Here is a 20,957-nt window from a genome sequence, read left to right as displayed (position 1 = left end):
ATACCATCGTCAATATCATTTATAAATACAGAAAACAACAATGGACTCAACACTGAACCCTGAGGGACTCCATTAATAACATTAGTCCACGATAAGCAGTGTCCATTGATTACCACTCTGTCTTCTCCCCCTCAACCATCCCTTTATCCATAGCAGCAATTTGCCTCCAATGCCACACTGCTCCAATTTGTTCAACAGTCTTCCATGTGCAACAGTATCAAAAGCCTTTCTAAGATCCAAATATATAATATCAAAGTTATTCCCTGCATCCAGTTCCTTTGTGACCACATCATAGTATCCAATCAAATTGGTCAGGCAAGACGTTCCCTTAACAAAACTATGCTGAGTTCAAGCTATAACTGAAGCCTTGTCTAGATGATCTTGCAGTGTTTCTTTAACCAGTGCCTCCATTCATTTTTCTGGAACAGAAGTTAAACTAACAGGTCTATAATTACTTGTGTTGCCCTTTGATCCTCCTTTGGGAATTGGGGTCACATTTGTACCTTTCCAGTCCATGGATACCTCCCCTGAGTCCAAAGAAGCTCTCATAATTATGGCTAAGGGTTTGCTTACTTCCTTTGCTGCCTCCTTTAATATAACTGGATAGATCCCATCCATCCCGGGTGCCTTTGTTATGTTTATCATGTAGCTCACTGCCACACCACCGAATGCATTCTCATAAGGCTGAAATCCTTTAAATAAGCACTTTACATTAAAATGTTTTGTTAATTTTTAGCATTAAAAGACTATTATACCAACACGTTTCATTTATTTGATTTCTAGTATAAATTAAAGACATAAGTAAGGTACAGATGAATTTATAATACATTTTTAATAATCAGTTTTTTTCCCTCACTTGAATATTTTGCACAATTTCTAACTCAAATATCTTTTTTTAACCTATTTTAGCTAATTTCTTATTCTTTTTAACTTTTCATTGCAGAATATAAAAAACCATGTTGGCTTTTCCACATTGGGAAATTAAAAAATTGTGGAAATTTAGGCTAATAAGCATAAACCCCATAAAAAATTCTATGCACCACAGATCAGGGTTAGACAACCTTTTACTACACAGACACCAAACATGCCATGGACCTACAAAAAAAAAGCAGGTAAAAAGCAACTAAGATTTCCTTAATCAACCAACATGTTAACCATGCCATTTGAAAAAAGTGTTATCTAAATGATAAATTTCAATACCTTTGAGCTTCCTGAGGATTTTATCAGCAACCAGTAATGCTTCACACCTTAAGGATATATACTTCTTCATTTCTGAAAAGCATCAAAATTTAATAAATAAATTCTTTGTGCAAAATATAATAAAGTAAGATAAGAAATTTTGCAGGATTACTAATAACAAGAAACTCTGCACTTAATATTTTTAAGAAACAGAATTAGGGATATACCTAATTAAAGTTAACAACACATAACAGCTTTTACACTAAATATCAATTAATAGATACAAGACAAATTGATACGTTTTTAAAAAATGAAAGCTATTAAGTCGTGTGTACTACTAGGTTCAAACTGCCAGGTTCAAATGGCCTGACTCATTAGTGCTTTTACCAAAATCTCTCTATCCCAAATAAAGAAAAATATGACAATTTGATAAGAAATTAAAGATTTATTAACTAAGATATCAAACTGTGCCATTTAATTTGGTAAATGAATGAACACTATTCTGTTTAAATCTTAAATTAGCCTTTTCATTAGAATGGTAGAATGTGAGAGTTAAATCCAAAAAAGAGCAAAAAGTCTTTCAACAATTGCGATTGATCTTTCCATTTTTTAAAACAAATAACTCTTCTGTAAGCAGTATTATCACGCAAAAAAAATATTTACAATGTAGAGAATTGAAAACAATTTAACATCCTCAATATTTATTATAATGCAATTTTTTTTATGCTGACCTACAATGATCCAATAATTCCTGCATCACTCATATGTTCAGTGAGCAGAGAGCTTACTAAACATATGGCAATGCAGGAATAAAAAAAATAACTAGATTCCTCAACTCCTAAAATATAAGGCAAATGTTGAAAGAACTTAATGTTTCATCCATGGTTCCAATACCAGAAAATCCAAAAAAAAACCTTAATTCTTTCAAAAATATTACAATGTGAAAAATTAGGAACACAGTTCACTGAATCATACAAGCAAAATTCTGCTATGACATTTGAATATAATCAATAAGAAATCTGAGGAAACAATCAGGACCAAACAACTGAATTTTGTTCAGAGCTGGAGTAGGTCCCCTTCAGAGGTCTCAAATAGCAGAAAAGGCAATGGAAATGAACAATTTTAGCTGTTTCTCTGTTTGGCAGATTTTGAAAGGCATTTTATAGGATAAAAGATAGCAAACCAAGGAAGATAATCAAAAAAATCAGATCAGCATCAATTCAACTTTTATAATAGAAGCCTATTTGAATCAAAGCAAAAGCATAAGCAGGAAAGATTAGACTGAAATAAAAAGGGGAACAAGAAGAGGAGCTGTACACTTTCATTAATTCTATACAATATCGATTATAAAAAATTGTCAAAGGACCTATAAAAAATAGAAAAGAAATCAAAATTAACAGAATGGCAATAAAAAATCTAAGACATACTGTGCTACCATTAATATTCGGACACCTGCATATCTACAAATATGCCTTTATTTACAGGAACACTCCCCACCAAATTTTGTAAATGCCCTCTGATATTTTCTGCCATTGGATCTTCAAAGCAGTGGCCATTTCAGCCCAGAGGTTCTCCATAGGATGGAGGTCAGAACTCTGAGCTGGCCAGTCTGACTTTTTGATGTTCACGTGCTCAGACCAGTCTGTCACAATGAGCAGTATGACATGGAGCATTGTCCTGCTGATACAAGTTACAGCTGTGCTCCATGTGCTGTCACAACATAAATAATGCATTATTGTCCAGGACATCTAGACAGACCTCAGCATTCATGGTTTTGTCCAAAACAACCAATGACCCCAGGCCAAACCATGAAAACAGCCCCAGACCATTTTTTTTAAATTCAACATTCAGTGCAAATTATTTTTACACTAAATATTGATTATGCCGTTTATTCTATTTACTCAAATTACTTTGGTTTTTATTTTGGCCTCTGCCAAACTTCACTGTTGGAATGGTAAAGATGGCAAGTAGCTTTCTCTGGACATCCACCATATCCAGGCACTACCATCATCATATGTACCATAGCTCTTTACTCTAAAGCACAGCTTACACTGGTTTACGGTCCAAGAACAGTGGGCCTTATACCAAGCTAGACAGTGTCTGGCATTAGTTGGGGTGATTAGTAGCTAGTAGATGGCTGCACAACTATGTAACCCACAACATGAAGCATCCCGTGCAGTGTACTAATGCTGACATTCCCAATTGTCTAACCAAGGGCCTGTGTGTGTGTCATAACAATATTGACCTGCTTTCCAAGTGGATGATTCTCTGCAGGGCTCCTGTCACTTTTCATCAGCTTCTGAGGATTTTTAGGTTGTTTTGTGACAGTTTCAGCACCAGTCTGTCTGTTTGCAAATGGCATCATCAATTGGTGATCTAGAGATATTTAGTGCCGTTGAAATTATCACATACAAATCTATTGTTTATGCAGCATACCAATAACATTCGGTGATGGAAGTCTGTAAACCCCACTGATTGTGGCATTGAAAATTTGTCATTTGAAATCACACTTACTATATCTTCAAAGCCAAAGAAGCATATTTATAGTTGTGTCTGACACATGGTGCCTGGGTAGGACATAACCAACTATCAGCAGAGGAGTGTTAGGACATTAATGGTAGCACAGCGTACATGCAGGATATGATTCTGATTGTAACTACGAGGGTGGTTCAATAAAGAATCGCCCTGACCTAGCTGCAGAGGTGCTAGCCTGTTGATTCTTGGCACAGGTTTTAGTCCTCCTCTACATAGCCACCATGCAGATTTACACATTTTTCCCATCAATGGATGAGGCCATGGATACCATTTTTGTAGAAGTGGTGAGTTGGTCTTTGAACCGTGACTGTTGCAGAAATGAGTGTCTTGTCATCAGGAAAGTGGGTCCCCCAAAGAAATGATTTGAGGGAAAGAAACAAGAAGAAATCCGATGGTGCAAGATCGGGTGAATAGGCTGGATGGGGCAGTATTTCATATCCACAAGTGGTCACTTGTGTTGTTGTAATTTCAGAAGTGTGAACTGGGGCATTGTCTTGAAGCATTCTCACACCTTTGGACAGCATGCCACGCCTACATGTTTTGATTTTCTCCCATAATTTTGTGAGTAAGTTGGCATAATAGGCACCTGTAATCGAAATGGTGTATCCAACTTTCATCTTGAGTGATTAGACGAGAGAAAAAGTCTTCTTCATTTTTTTGGCACAGGGCTAACAACCCTTGTGATTTCTGTTGTCAATCAGCCTTCTGGAAACCAGTCAATAATCAGGGAATCCATCTTGCACTCAATTTCCGTAAATGAAGTTGGTCATGAAGGACTGTTTCAACAGAGCCCACACTAATCTTCATCTCCTGGGACAATTCATGCACAAATATCCAGCAATCTTCCATGATTAACGACTACACTTTTCTGATCGTGCTGTCATCAATGGCTGAATGGGGGCGACCTGGAATGGTCTCAGATTCTACTGATGTCCAACCACACCTAAGCTGTCTACACCAATGCTTCACAATGCCATAGGATGGGGCTTCATCTTTATATACAGCAGTCATCTCCTTGTGGATTTCTTTAGGAGATTTCCCCTTCAAGAACAGATACCAGATTACAGTTCTGGCTTCAATTTTGTCCATGATGCTACTTCAACACACGTTCAGCTCTGTAAGAGAAAAATAAATTAAGATACAGGGCTAAAATTTTACACCTCTAGTAAAGAGATATGTATGATGCTACACACAAAATATCATGACTCTGCAATATGTGGAAGTAGATGAGGGCGATTCTTTATTGAGCCACCCTCGTACATGAAAAAAACTACAAAAACTAGTAGAGGAAGAGAAAAAGAGAAAGGAAAAAATTGGACTAGTTTTAAATGTCAAGCTTGTTTGTTTGTTTGTTTTTTAGAATTTTACTAGTGCATCAGCAACTATGACTATACTGCACCATACTTATGGTGGAAAATGTCAAGAAAACCAAAATAATGTGAGTAAATAGAATAAACAGCATAATAAATATTCAGTGTAAAAATAATTTGCACTGAATGTTAAATAAAAAAAAAAATTAAGTTTGGAATAGATACACAATTGCTGCTATTGGGAGGGGGAGAAAACTTTTACTAAGAAATTAACCAGACCAGATGTGAGAAATGGAATGAGCAAAGCATGCTACAGCAAAATGAAATTAAACCTACAATTCCATCTTATTTATAACCTTACTTCAGCCCTTTAAAATATTTAAAGATCCCTTTAAGGAAGAGACAGAACAGACATAGTTAAGTCTGGGAAAAAGCCTCAAGCTATAAAGGCTATAAAAAGTCATCGTACACACCAAGCATAGCCTTTTTCAGTACACAGCTGTGAGCAAATTGGGTTTGCTACTTAATGCATTGATCTCATATCGTGGAGGCACTTTCCACGAGTTTCCTTGGCCTTCAACATCATCATCAGCCATTTTAAATTTACTACAGGATGAAGGCCTCTCCAGCAACCTTCCAGTTCCTTCTATTTAGTGCAATGACCATCCATTTACTGCCCATGAACTCTTGAATTTCATCTGTCCATCTCCATTGTTGTCTGCCAGATTTACTTTTAACTCCTCTTGGGAACCATTGTTATTTTCTTAGTCCATCTGTTATCATGTCTTCCAGCTTTGTGTCCTGCCCAAATCCATTTCAGTTCTTTAGTTTTGATAAGAATGTCCTTTGCTTGAGTTTGCTGCATAAATCATGTTTCTCTTCTTATCCATCACTCTGATTCCTAATATAATTCGTTACATTCTTCGCTGTGTAGTTTTCAGCTTTTCCATTCTTTTAGTGAGTGCCCAAGTTTCACTTCCATAAGTCATGGTAGGGAGTATACATTGGTTCATTATTTTATGTTTCAGACAAATTGGGATATTGCTCTTCAATATGTAACTATATTTCATGAATGCTATCCATCCAAAATTTATTTCTTGGCCTTATGCTACCCTAAATACCTGTTCCAGTTCCAATATAAAATTATATTGCTTTTTATTTAAAGTGTATGCTACTATCTAAAAAAGTTGGTAGGCATTGTGAAGACCTGGACAACCTTGTGTAGCTGTTTGTAGCCGAAATATAGATCACAAAGGTTTTTGTGAAAGACAATTTGCCAATCTGTACTATGGCTGTTTTTTGTATGTTCACAGAAAATGTCAGGTTTGCAACTATATTCTTCTCTTTTACAGAGGGTATTGAAGTATATCAGATACCCAAATTATTTGCTGTATGATTCCTATCACCTCAAAGGTAGTACTTGTGCATATGTCCATTCCGATATTCGCTGTCAGAGACTTGGTAATTTGGAATCTCCTCTCTTTGATATTCTATGGCTTAAAATCTCTCTACCTCATTGTGTCAAATTCATCTGTTGTCTCTACCGTTCTCCCAACTCCACTAATCACTTGGAGCTCTTTGACTTCCTCTCTTTGCAACTTGACTTTCTCCAGTCCAACTTTCCTAACAGTGAGGTAATTTTCCTTGGTGATTTTAATGTTCACAACTCCAGCTGGCTTCCATTTTCTAGTCACACCGACCCAGTTGGTCGAGATGCTGAGGCTTTTGCAATTACCAACGACCTTGCACAGATTGTTCATTTACCTACAAGAATACTGGACAATCCTAACCATACAGCCAACATGCTTGATCTTTTTTTCACAAATAACCCTTCTAAGTACACGGTCGAAGTGAGAGGTCCTTTAGGCACTTCAGATTGCAACTTGGTGATTGTCTCTTCTCCAATGGAGCCTTTATCTCATGGCTATTCCCAACCTTGTGTTGTTTGGCATTACAAGAATGCAAAATGGGATGACCTGCGAGATTTCTTTTCTTCTTTTCCTTGTTTGGATTACTGTTTCAAAACTTCTGATGTCAACGTCTGCTCAGATCGTGTCAGTGAAATTATTCTTGCAGGAATGGAATCCTTTATCCCACACTCCACTTTAAAATCTCGTCCTTTATCTAAACCTTGGTTTTCCAATAAATGTGCTAAGGCTTTTCAAGAGAAGAATGTTGCATATCGTAATCAGAGGGCGCTGACTCTATTTAAAAGTTACAGCTGACAGTTACAGGCTCAGCAAAAACGATAAGTGTTTGCCTTTTATTTACATGATTGTTGTTTTATATTGTACTTAATACGTAGTCATATAGTTATAGTTACGCTGGTTATTTTTTATTTTAATTTAGATAAAGAGTTTTTGTGGATTTTACTTACGATAGGTAAAACCGTTATTTTTGTTCGATTTTTGTAGCCATTGTTTTTGTATATAGGGAATTCAAAGTTTTTGTAGGGAATTCAAATTTTTTAATTGAGGTAGCTCTAACGCATAATTATATAGTAATACGCTTCACTGTTTCTATTTCATAGTTTCTATTCAAATACTACTGACATTTAATTTATTGATTTTATTAATTTAAACTACCATGCCCGAACTAGAGCAGCAAAGCAACGGGCACAAAGTGGCAGGAGTGTTGTGACTCGGGGGAGAACTGAGGGGGGCGATTCTCCAACGCGTCACAGCCTAAAAAAATGTGCAACTTGTGAAATGTTTGCCGAACTCTCTGGAACGGAACATGATATTGCCATGGGGGATGTCTTTGTGTGTGCGCGATGTAAGGAGTGTAAGGAAATCAGGCGACAACTCAGCGTTGTTATGGGCCTATATGAGAGTTTGAAGGACAGGGTGGATGCCCTCGAAGGAAATAAATTGAGGGGCCCATCAAGCTCTCAGCTGCCCACATCAACGCCAGAGCTTGCACTTGGTCATCACGCAACACAGCGGCAACCCCCAAGGCAGAATGCGCTGGTCCCACAGGAACTATTAGTTGTTGGTGATTCTATTGTCAGGGAAACGGGGAACATGCTATGTAAAAAGGATAGGTGGAACAGGACCAGGGTATATCTGCCAGGGGCAAAGGTTGATGACGTTGTAGAGCGGATATCATCTTTCAAGGGCACAAAAGGTGATATAGTTGTACACGTTGGCACTAATGATATTAAGAGTAGGAGACCGGCAGAATTACTCAACAAGTACAGGTCACTGTTGAAAAAAAGCCGAGAATTAGGGTTGAATTTGAAAGTGTCTGCAATTCTGCCCAGACACGATAGGAGGGAGTATATGATGAGAGCCTTGTCAATCAATTCGGCCCTGGAAAGATTGTGCAAGGCTCAAGGGGTAGAATTTTTTTCAGCCTGGACTGTACTTGTTAACAGGAGAGATTGCTTCTACAGGGATGGGATACACTTAAATAGAAAGGGTGCAAGAATATTTGCTGATGCTATCGAGGCAGTGTTAGGTGGGTCGGAAAACTGCTAGCTTGGGGGGATACAAAGACTAATAGTTTAACAGTAACCGCAGGCAGAGGTGAAGGTGATTCTTGCACAACTTCTATTAGAATAAGAAGCGACCTGGAGCGAGGGGTGTTGGGGGTTTCAGGGACGGATGGCAGTCATCCTGGAATAGTTGGGTATATGGGATGTGTTAGGGTAACAAGGAATAGGCATAGGAGCATGTATGCTTGCATGTATACAAATGCTAGAAGTATAGTAAATAAATTTGATGAATTTGAAGTGTTGGTCAAGACATCAAAGGCGGATATTGTTGGGATAGCAGAGACGTGGTGTCACAAAGATATAAGGAATGCAGAACTGGAATTTGGGGAGTACAATGTGTACAGAAAGGATAGACAGGACAGAAAGGGAGGAGGTGTTATGCTGTTAATTAAGAAAAACATAAAATCAAAATAAGTGCATCCAGTTGATATAGATGGACAGTGCACTGTTGAGTCAGTTTGGTGTGACATAAGCACTGCAAAAGCAAAGATAAGAGTAGGAGTGTGTTATAGGCCTAATGACTCGAATGAGTACAATGAACAATTGTACAGAGAAATAGAGTGGGCCAGTAAATCAGAATGTCTTATAATGGGGGATTTTAACTTCCCAGATATTGACTGGAACTTGTGGGTTGGTCACTCACACACTAGTCAGACTTTTGTGGATTTATTGGATGATTGTTTTCTGCAGCAGCATGTTCGAGAGGCAACCAGAGAAAGTAATACTCTTGATCTGGTTATCAGCAGTGATCATTCGTGTATTAAGAATTTGCAGATAAAGGAACCACTAGGTGGCAGTGATCACAGTGTGCTGAAGTGGGATTTACTCAAAGAGGTAACTACCGTCAGGGGTAAAGGAAAGGGTTTTTGCTTCCGTAAAGGGGAGTACAGTGGTCTCAGACAGTTTTTAAATTCTATACAGTGGGATCGACTGACGATGTTACAAACAGTAAATTCTAAGTGGGAAGCATTCAAGGAATTAATCGTGGAAGCTACTAGACTTTTCATACCGATGAAGAAATATTGTTCAAGGTTTAGGCCTAAATGGTTATCAAATGAACTAATGAGACTCGTGACAGAGAAGAAAAATGCATGGGATGCATATAAATTATCAGGCGACGCAGAAGCCTGTAGCAGATATAAGCTAGTCTGTAATCAGGTCACAAAGGAGGTTCGGCAGGCAAAGGCGGATTACGAGAAATCTTTGGCAAAAGATGCTAAGAAAAACAGCAAGGATTTCTTTACTTATATAAACTCTAAAAGGAAGGGGCTGAATATGATTGGTCCACTTGACATCGATGGTTCGACTGTTGATGATCCTGCTCAGATAGCAAACAAACTGAATGAGTATTTTGCATCTACATTCACACATGAGGAGTTAAGGTTTGAAAATGGCAGAAGGTTATCAAATTGTAGCAGGGTGCTTAATGATTTTCTAATAACTGAGAGCAAAGTGGAGGAGAAATTTTTGAAGTTAAGCATAAGAAAGGCACCTGGGCTGGATGGGATCTATCCAATTATATTAAAGGAGGCGGCAAAGCAACTAAGCAAATCCTTAGCCATAATTATGAGAGCATCCTTGGACTCAGGTTAGGTCCCCACGAACTGGAGATGTGCAAATGTATCCCCAATTCACAAAGGGGGATCGAAGGGTGACACGAGTAATTACAGACAAGTTAGTTTAACTTCTGTTCCGGGTAAAATAATGGAGTCACTGGTTAAAGATGAATAGCAGGATCATCTAGACAAGACTGCAGCAATAATTCAGACACAGCATGGGTTTGTTAAGGGAAAGTCTTGTCTGACAAATTTGATTGGTTATTATGATGTGGTCACAAAGGAACTGGATGCAAAAAATAATTTTGATATCATATACTTGGATTTCAGGAAAGCTTTTGACACTGTTGCGCATGGAAGACTACTGTACAAATTGGAGCAGAATGGTATTAAGGGTAAGTTGCTACAATGGATAAAAGGATGGTTAAGTGGGAGAAGACAGAGGGTGGTAATCAATGGGTGCTGCTCTTCGTGGACTAATGTTATTAGTGGAGTCCCACAGGGTTCGGTGTTGGGTCCACTGTTGTTTTGTATATTTATCAATGATATCGATGAAGGTATATCAGGCTTAATGTCGAAGTTTGCAGATGACACGAAGGTTGGCAGGGTTGTTAATGACAGTAATGGCAGTGTGCTACTGAAACAGGATCTAGATAATTTGGGCAGATGGGCTAAGAAGTGGCAACTGAAGTTTAACCTTGACAAATGCAAAGTACTGCATATGGGTAGAAGTAACCCCAGAGAAACGTACCAACTGTGTGGTACTACACTTAAGGTGGTAGAAAATGAAAAAGACCTGGGAGTAATTGTGCAGTCAGATATGAAGTTTTCTGAGCAATGTAGACAGGCTGCTAGGGCAGGTCATGGGGTTTTGTCAATGATATATAGGAATTTTGCTAGCAGGGAAAAGGAGGTGATTGTCCCTCTGTATAAGGCAATGGTCAGGCCACGCCTTGAGTACTGCTGTTGTTGTTGTTGTTATTTGGCTTAACGACACAAGGGCTACTGAGGCCAAATTGTGTCTGCTGATAGTTTATTTAGTCGAAATAGAACACTGTTGATGTTAAATTAAATACTCCTATATAGGCCAATACGTTTTAAAAATATTACAAGTTCATTTATGTTTGCTTCATTTCCCAGGATATGAGTTAAATCATGTGAGAGGTTCAACCTAGAGACCGACTGAAAAGTGTTTGACCGTATGGTTGAATATAGGGGACAATCAAAGAGGAAATGCCTAACAGTAAGTTGACTGTCACAGGTTGAACACTGGGGTGGATCTTCTCCCAGTAGCAGGAACAGATGAGTATGATGAGTGTGTCCAATTCTGAGTCTTGCCAGTACTACTTCCTCTCGTCTGTTTTGTCGAAAGCCTGAGAGCCACAGCTTTGGTTCTTGTTTTATCTGGTAAAGTTTATTGTTGGTGTTACGTTTCCAGATCTGTGACCAGTTATCGTAACTTGCTTTGCGAATAACAGGCTTATAATCAGTGTAAGGAACCTGAGGATGTTCTGGGACAGCTGGTTGAGGATGTTTAGCTGCAAGATCCGCACTTTCATTTCCCGAAATACCAGAATGGCCAGGGATCCAGCAAAAACTGATTGATTGATTAGACACACTGCAAGAAAATAGCTGAGAATGAATGTGTTTCAAGGTAGGATGAGAAGATGAAAAATTCTTCCTTATGGCAGAAACAGCACTGAGCGAGTCAGTGTAAATTATGACAGGTGAGATGGAAAGTTCAATAATTTTACTGAGTGCTAATTTGATGGCATATAATTCGGCTGTGAAGACGCTGCAGACTAATGGTAGTGAGGCAGTAACCGTTAGAGAAGGAAAAACTGCAGCTGCACCAACCGCAGTAGCTGTTTTGGATCCGTCAGTATAGACTTTACAGGCTTGGGAGTTCTGAGTAGTGTGAGCTAAGTGCAACTGCCTGATATTAAAGGAAGGTACATTATTCTTTCCCCACTCCAAAAAATGTGTATCGTGGGAGGAAGAAACGTATGTCCAAGGTGGAACAGGTGCAGTTGTGTTCTGAAAAATATCGCTTAAATTGATATTCCAACTCTGAGAAAGCTCTTTAATCCTGAGTGAAGCAGGTCTGTTTTCATTTGGCTTGCTGTCATATAACAAATCCCACCGAGTATTATAAAGATACTCCCAACTGGGGTGAGATGGAAGACTCTGGATCTTAGCAGCATAGTGGAGCAGTAATGATTTCCTACGAAGATGTAATGGAGGATCATGTGCTTCGATATAGAGACTCTGGATTGGAGAAGTCCTAAAAGCGCCCAACGCAGTCCTGAGAGCACTGTGCTGGACAATATTTAGACGTTGTAAAGTAGTGCTCCTGGCAGAGTCATACACCTGACAACAATAATCTAGCCGTGACCGGATTAAAGTTCTATAAAGATGCAATAGTGTATACCGATCAGCACCCCATGACATAGCCGAGACTGATCGCAGTATATTCAGATGCTTTAGACATGTATTTCTTAAATGAGAGATGTGAGCTTGAAAATTCAGCTTGCTATCTAATATCACTCCAAGGAATTTAACGGTACTTACAAGCGGGATTGGAATATTGTTTATTTGTAATTCCGGATCGGGATGGAGAGCTCGTTTCTTGCAAAAGTGGGTGAGAGTGCATTTCTTTTCTGATAGTCTGTAGCCATTCCGTGAAGTCCACGATTGTATTTTGGTAATGGCAAGTTGGAGCTGCCGTTCGATGGTGTTCATACTTTGAGATTGACAAGAAATTGTAAGGTCATCTGCATACATGTAAGTTTCAACAGTTTTTGGGATGTCTCGTGTTATGCTGCTAACTCGGATTGAAAATAGTGTTGGACTAAGTATGGATCCCTGCGGGACTCCTTCTTCCTGAATGTGGGATGCAGAGAGTACATTTTTATATCGGACCTGAAAAGAACGCAATTGCAGAAAATTTTGAATTATTTTCGGCAAATGGCCCCTAAACCCCAAGTGGTAAAGGTCCATAATAATCCCATGACGCCATGTAGTGTCAAATGCCTTTTCAAGATCTAGGTTGACCATGACTAGATGTTGTTTCATGATAAAGGCATTGCGTATATGAGATTCGGCTTTGATAAGCACGTCCAGCGTTGATCTATTCTTCCGAAAGCCATACTGATGATCTGGAAGGAGATTTTGTGACTCCAGGATGTAAATAAGCCTAGTGTGAACCATCCTTTCAAAAATTTTACCCAGGCAGCTCGTAAGAGATATTGGCCTATAGTTTTCAACACAGGAATGATCTTTTCCTGGTTTTGGTAAAGCAATAATGAAAGAATGACGCCAGGAAGAAGGATAGGCATTTTCGGAGAATATCCGATTATAAAAGATTAACATGGTTCTCAAATCTTCTTGAATTAAATGCTTCAGCATAACATAATGAACTCCATCTGGGCCTGCAGCACTGTTTGAAGATCTGTTTAACGATTCTTGAAGTTCTATGAATGTAAAGGGTTGGTTGTACGGGAAAGAGCGGTGCATGAAAAAGTTGATTTTATATCGTTCTGCACTAGCTTTGATGTTCTGAAATGTGGACCCATAGGAGGCAGAAGCAGAGATTGTAGCAAATGATTCAGCAAGTGCATTAGCAACTTCTTCAGCTGTAGATAGGTCTTTCCCTTTCCAATGAAGTATAGGAGAGGGCATACGAGCGAATTTCCCATTTAGTGCCTGTATTTTTTTCCAGATGAGGCGTGTGTCGGTGTCTTTTGTGATTGTTGAGGCAAAAGCGATCCACGAGTCTCGTTTCGCTTTCCGTCTAATTTGCCTTGCTTTTGCTTTAAACCTTTTATAAATAATGAGGTTATTAGTGGTGGGATTCTTACGGAAATTATTCCAAGCTCGGTTTTTTTCCTGTTTGGCAGTGAAGCAATCTGCATTCCACCAGTGATTTCGGTGATTGTGATATGTCTTGGATTTTGGAATGTAGGTATTTGCTGCAGTCAGAATCTGATTGGTGATGTAAGTATTTACATCATCAATAGGTTCTTTTTTAACGTAAAGTCTGTCTAAAAGTATTTGAGCAGAATAGCCATCCCAGTTCGCCTTTTTAAACTTCCAAGAGGATCGTTTATCAGGATTTGGTGTTACTCCTGTTTGTAAGGAGCAAATGATCGGAAAGTGATCACTGCTAAAAGGATCAGTTAATACAGACCATGTCATGATTGGAAAGATGGAAGGTGAGCAAACTGACAAGTCAATTTGAGAAGTAGATCCTGTAGGTAGGTGGATGTAGGTAGGAGATCCAGAGTTTAATAAATTTAGGTCATTATTATTTATAAATTCCTCGATCAACTTGCCTCTTCTGTCCATTGTAGCTGATCCCCACAATGGATTGTGTCCATTAAAGTCACCGAAAAGACAAATTGGAGTTGGAAGTTGTGCAATGAGGTTGTCAAGTTCTGATTGGGCAAGTGATAGAGATGGTGGAATATAAATCGAAACAATGGTAACTGAAATACCAACTGCAATCCGAGCTGCCACAGCTTCTAGGCTGGTTCTTAATTGGATCGGTCTGGACGGTATGTTAGTATTTACAAGAATGGCTACTCCTCCACGGGCAGGAGACTCTGAGCTTCTGTCTCGTCTGTATATCATAAAATTTGAGAATTTCGGCGAAACTTGGGGTGACAAGAATGTTTCCTGTAGGCATATACCTATGGGATTAAACTGAAAGATTAAATCCCTTATGTCATCAGAATGGCTGCTTAGTCCTCTACAATTCCACTGTATGATGTTAGGCATTATTTTGGTTTGGCTGAAGATGATTCATCTGACTGTTTTTTATGTGCAGGGCATTTTTTTCGGTCTTTTTTTGGGAATAATGGACGTCCAGTATCCATAGTATCATTGGCATGGAGTTCTAGGATAGGGTCTTCATAATTTTGGTGTATATCCACTTCCATAGTGTTGGTTGGTGGATCAGTTTCCTTAGAGTCTTTATTGGGTTTCAATCTTTCTGCGTCATTTGAGACTGTCAGAGTATCAGTTGGGATACTAATTGGGGTGTTGGTGGCATGGCTGGTTTTAGAATTTTCTTTTCCAGTGGTTGATAGGGTTGTTTTAACCCAATTAGCTAGCGAGACGTTGGGCGGTATTGAGACATCTGTTTGAATTGCAGTTGTATGAAAACTGCGGGTTCGAGAGGCGTATGATGGACTTGGCATGGTCAACATTATTTGTCTGCGTGCCTCAGGATATGTGACTTTATGTTCTACTTTGTATTTTTGTATTGTCCTACCTGTTTTCCACATCTCACATGATTTAGAAAAGGCGGGGTGATTGCCTTTGCAGTTGGGGCAAATGGGAATTGCGGCTGGACAATCTGCCTGTGTATGATCTTTTGCTCCACAAATAGGACAGATGGCGTCACCTCTGCATGCCTGCTGTGAATGGCCATATTTCTGGCATTTAAAACAGCGAAGTGGATTTGGGATGTATGGACGAATTCGGCAGTTTAAATATCCAGCTTTTACTGAGGATGGCAAATCAGGAGTACTAAAAGTTAAAATGATGGAACGAGTTGGAATGAGATTTCCATATTTTTTTGTCATAATTCTTTTAGCAGCGATTACCTTTTGATGGCTAAGTTCTTGGACTAATTCCTCCTCAGACACTGTAATTAAGTCCCATTCTGTAATGACTCCTTTAGATGAATTTAAGGTATTGTGAGGAGTAACAGACACTGGTAATCCACCAAACGTAGTTGTTTTTAATAGCCACTCAGAATGTTTGGATGTGGCTGTTTCAACCAGGAGATCTCCTGATTGTAGTCGCTTCACCATTTTTGGTGATCCTGCAATAGATTCTAGATGTCTTTGAATCATAAATGGTGATAACTTGCCCACGGGCTGCGTGGACAGAGAGTGTATCACAAGAAAATTAGGGATGTCTGGACGCTGTGCTTCAGTTCGAAGCCTTTTTGGTTGATTAATATCATGAGAGGATTCATGTCTTGAGCTTGAAGGCTCTAAGGGTGGAAAATTGTTTGAATCCATGATAGCTCCTTTTGGCCCTGGGGGTTTATCTTTACCGCCCAGGTTTCCGGCCCCGCCACGGGGAGGCAGGAGCAGTGCCACGAGGTGACCAAGCGGCTGAGTTAGTAAGTTAGTACTAATAGAAAAAAACAGAAAGGTGGTTTCCCTTTCTGGGCTTCTGCCTACTTCTTGTAGTGCGAGAGAGCTACTATGCTATAGAAATCAAGAAAACGGTTTTTCAAACTAAAATAGAAACTGTTCGCTCAAATGTTCTTTGTAGAACTTGAGTACTGCGTACAGGTCTGGAGGCCTCATTTTAGGAAGGATGTAGATTTGCTTGAGCGTGTACAGAGAAGAGCAACACGATTGGTGAGGGGAATGAAGGGATCCTCTTATCAAGAGAGGCTTAAGTTCTGCAAATTGCAGTGGCTGGAGACTAGGCACCTGCGCGGTGATCTGATTGAGGTCTATAAGGCCTTGAATGGGTTGAGCACGCTGAATTCTGATGGGATCCTCCCACTTGTTCAGAATACGAACCTACGGGGACATAAGTTCAAATTAAGAAAGGATAGATGTAGAATAGATGTGCGGAAATTTGCCTTTAGCCAGCGGGTGGTTAATTGCTGGAACAAACTTCCATCTGTCGTTGTGGAAGTTGATAGGTTAAATAAATTTAAGGAGGAACTGGACAGGCAATTGGAGGGTATGGTGTGATTTTTTTTTTTTTTTTTTTGGCTGATGCTGCATAAGCTCCTACACTTGCTTTCTTGCATCAAGTGCCACTACTACTACTACTACTACTACTATTGGCTTGTTTCTAACCCTTCAGTTTCATTTTCTGCCTACACCAAACCTCGCAACAATTGTAAAGCAGTTATTAATCAGTCCAAACTAGAGTTTGAACAGGCTAAGAGTAGAAAATTTGCTTCTTGCTCTAATGGTAGCCGAGCATTCTGGTCTCTTGCCAAAGCTATTGGCCGCAACTCTTGGCCATCTCTGCTCTCACCTCTGTCCAAACCATATGGTTCTGTTGTCACTTCAGCCAAGGATAAAGCTGATCTGCTAGCATCCCATTTTTCATCTAATTCATGTATTAATGATCTTGGTAAAACACCTCCCACCATTTCCAACCCCCTCCATTTAATGCCTCCTGTGGTTTTCCATCAAAAGGATGTCAGAAGGATTTTGACGAATCTAGAGGCTAAAAAAGCTCCAGGTCCCGATGGTATTAGTATTAGTAACGGCCGCATGGTGCAAGAAAGCCTATGGCTTATGCTGCACCAGCCAAAAAAAAAAATAAATAAATAAAAAAAAAAAATAAAATAAAAAAAAATATAAATCCGAACAAAACAATGATAAAAACAAAAAAAAAAAAAATAAATAAATAAATAACTAAATAATAATAATTAATAAAATAAAAAATAAATAAAAAGGAAATTAAACCTATCATCCTATGTGCTTCCCTTACCCGAAAGTACTATCCAGATGACCTTTGAATTTCCCCAAACTGTCGGCCTCTACCACCCATGAAGGCAACTTATTCTAGTAATTTATAACTCGCTGGCTAAAATAGAACTTCCTGCAATCCAATCTAAACATTTCCCCCCGTAACTTGAATTTATGTCCCCTAGTTCTAGCATCATTTGTAATCTTGAAAATTTTGTCCTCATTCATTTTACTGATGCCTCTCAGAGCCTTAAACACCTCAATCAAATCTCCTCTAAGGTGTCTAGTTTCCAAACTCTGCAACCCACATATTCGAAGTCTTTCTTCATAAGGACGCCCTTTTGCCGATCTCACCAGGCGAGTTACCCTTCTTTGCACCCTTTCAAGAAGCTCGATGTCTTTCTTCAGGTGCGGTCTCCATACTTGAACACAGTATTCCAAGTGTGGTCTAACATAAGCCTTATATAATGGGATTATCACGTCCCTATCTCTACTTGCAAAAGTTCGATAGATCATTGATAGGACACCATGGGCCTTCCTTGCAACCTGTTTACAATGCTCAGAGAATTTCATGTCTGACCGTATCGTAACACCCAAGTCCCTTTCCTCCAGTACTGGCTTTAGTTGAACTCCACCAAGTGAATAAGTTATTTTGGGATTACTGTTTCCCAGGTGTAATACCTTACACTTTGTTGGATTAAAGCACAGCTGCCATTTTTCTGACCATTCCTGAAGTCTATCTAGGTCTCTCTGAAGAAGCTCAGCTTGACAGTGATCATTAACTTTCTCCACTTGTTCTCAAAACCTGTGCTCCTGAACTCACTCCTATTCTTTGCCGCCTTTTTCACTTTCTTATTCCAAAGGTGTTTTTCCTTCTGCTCGGAAATTTGCTCATATCCAGCCAATTCCTAAAACGGGTGACAAATCCCTCCCATCCAATTATCGTCCCATTGCAATTACTTCTACTCTTTCTAAAGTAATGGAGAAATCAATTAACCGCCAACTCTTAAACTACCTAGAAACCTTCCGTCTGATCAGCAATCGCCAGTATGGATTCCATCAGTGTCGATCCACTGGTGATATTCTGGCTTATGTTACCCATTTATGGACTAATTCAATGGAAAGGTTCGGTGAAACACAAGTAGTTGCTCTTGACATCTCAAAGGCTTTCAATTGTGTTTGGCATAAAGGTCTTCTAAACAAGCTTCCATCTTATGGTTTGCCAACTGTTTTTTGTAATTGGTTATCCAGTTTTCTCTCTGAACGCTCACTGAGGGTGATGGTAGATGGCTCTCTGTCTTCTAACTTCTCCACTAATGCCAGTGTCCCCCAAGGTTCAGTTCTTTCCCCCACTCTTTTCCTCTTGTATATTAATGACCTTCTTCCATTGACTGGAAATCCTATCCGCAGTTTTGCCAATGATAGCACATTGCATTCCACTTTCCATTTTGAGAAACCTTGTCCTGCTCAATCAGCTTCAACTTCTCGAAAATCTGCTACCAATTCCTTAAATGCCGATCTTCAGCTAATTCTCCAGTGGGGCAAAGACAACTTAGTTGATTTCAACCCTTCAAAACTCAGTCTTGTCTTATATCTCGCAAAAAGGATTCTTCTGCTCCTATGCTTATCTTCGGTGACACTCTGATTTCTACACAAAATGATATATCTCTTTTGGGGATTACCCTGACTTCTAATCTCTCTTGGCAAAAGCACATTACAAATATTGCTTCTTCTGCATCTAAAAAACTTGGTTTTCTTTCACTCTCAGTATTACTCTTCTTCCAAAACAGCTGTTCACTCTGTACAAATCACAAATCTGCTCTACCATGGAATATTGTTCCCGCATCTGGGGTGGTGCCCCCAAAACATCTCTCAGGCTTCTTGATTCCATTCAGAAGAGGGCAGTTAGGTTAATTAATGATTCCTCTCTAACAGAGTCTCTCCTCTCGCTGTCTCATAGACATACTGTTTCTGCTGCATGCCTTTTCTACAGATACTTCCATGGGCACTGTTCTTCTGAATTGGCTTTTATAATTCCCGCTCACTCTTTCAAAACAGTCCGAAAACGTGCAGCCACCAGCCAACATCCATTTACTGTCCAACTTCAAACTCACAGAACCAACTTTTCATCTTCCTCGTTTATTCATTCAACTGCCGTTTTCTGGAACAACCTTCCTTCTTACGTATTTCCTGAAAATTACAGTCTACAGAAGTTCAAGTCCAATGTCAACAAATACCTTCTTTCGTCTTCAACCTCCAACCCAAGCATGGTACTAAGTACTATAGGTTCTAATACCTCTCATGTTTGGGGTTTACATAAAAAAAAAATATATATGTATATATAGTGCATAGTGTTAATTGTAATGTGGCTCCGGAGGTCCCCTCCAACTCCGCGAGAGGGTACTGAAGTGTGGAAGATGAAAGATGGCAACTGTTGAGAGAATCAAGCACCATGCAGTCATTGAGTATCTTCTTCATTTAAAGGGAATGTTGCCAAAACAAATTCATGAAGACATGCAGCAAACATTAAGGAAATTTTGTCCTTCATACATCACAGTCAAAAACCTAGCTGCAGAATTTAAATGTGAATGAGAGAGCATTGAAGATTCACCCCACAGTGTGAAGCCTGTTACAGTGTTAACACATGCAAATGTGAATGCCATTCATGACCTGATCATGCAAAACTGCAGAATAACACTGAAGTACTCTGAGACAACATTCAACAACTCCCACAAGCAAGCTCATAATATTGAGGTGAATGTTTTAGGAATGTAGGTTTCTTCGAGGTGGGTCCCTAAAGCACTGAATGTAGATCAGAAGTGGGAAAGAGTGATGTGTTGTCATGAGATTGTGCAGCACTTAAAAGCTAATGAAGCTCAGTTTTGGATGGTTGGTGTGGGAGAAGGTATATCACTATGGACAACACATGGGTGCACCACTTTGACTATGAAACAAAAGGACAATCGAAACAGTGGAAGCATTCCTCTTCTCCCGTTCCTAAAACATATTGTGTGCAGAAGTCAGCTAACCATGACATCTGTCTTCTGGGAGAAAGAAAGAGTGATCACGGTTGATTTCCTGGAACAAGGTGCTACTATCAGTACCAAGCATTATTCTAAACTATTGAGATGTTTCCAAAGTAATTGATGCTCAAGAGGCATGGGAAATTGGCCAAAGGAGTCATTTTGCATCAAGCCCAGCAACAAAGAAACTGGATGCAAAAAGTAATTTTCATATTATACACTTGGATTTCAGGAAGGCTTTTGATACTGTTGCACATAAAAGACTGCTGTACAAACTGGAGAATGTGGCATGAAGGGTGAGTTACTGTTACAGATAAAGGGACGATTGAGTGGGAGAAGACAGAGAGTGGTTATCAATGGGCACTGCTCTTCATGGACTAATGTTATTATTGGTGTCCCCT

The 20,957-nt window shown here is 39.3% G+C and overlaps 1 protein-coding gene across 1 annotated transcript in view; it reads right to left on the bottom strand.

The window, feature by feature from the left end:
• Positions 1-20,957, bottom strand: part of LOC150086083 (proteasome adapter and scaffold protein ECM29) — a 367,922-nt gene that overhangs the window by 6,700 nt on the left and 340,265 nt on the right. The window contains exon 47 of the mRNA XM_090374364.1: positions 1,201-1,272. Within this exon, the coding sequence (XP_090230490.1) occupies positions 1,201-1,272 (72 nt within the window). The remainder of the gene's footprint in view (positions 1-1,200; positions 1,273-20,957) is intronic.

This window comes from Mastigoproctus giganteus, chromosome 5, assembly GCF_048544385.1.
Source record: "Mastigoproctus giganteus isolate SK-2022 chromosome 5, ASM4854438v1, whole genome shotgun sequence".
Taxonomy (NCBI): Eukaryota; Metazoa; Arthropoda; class Arachnida; order Uropygi; family Thelyphonidae; genus Mastigoproctus; species Mastigoproctus giganteus.
This window is presented reverse-complemented; position numbering and strand designations above follow the sequence as displayed.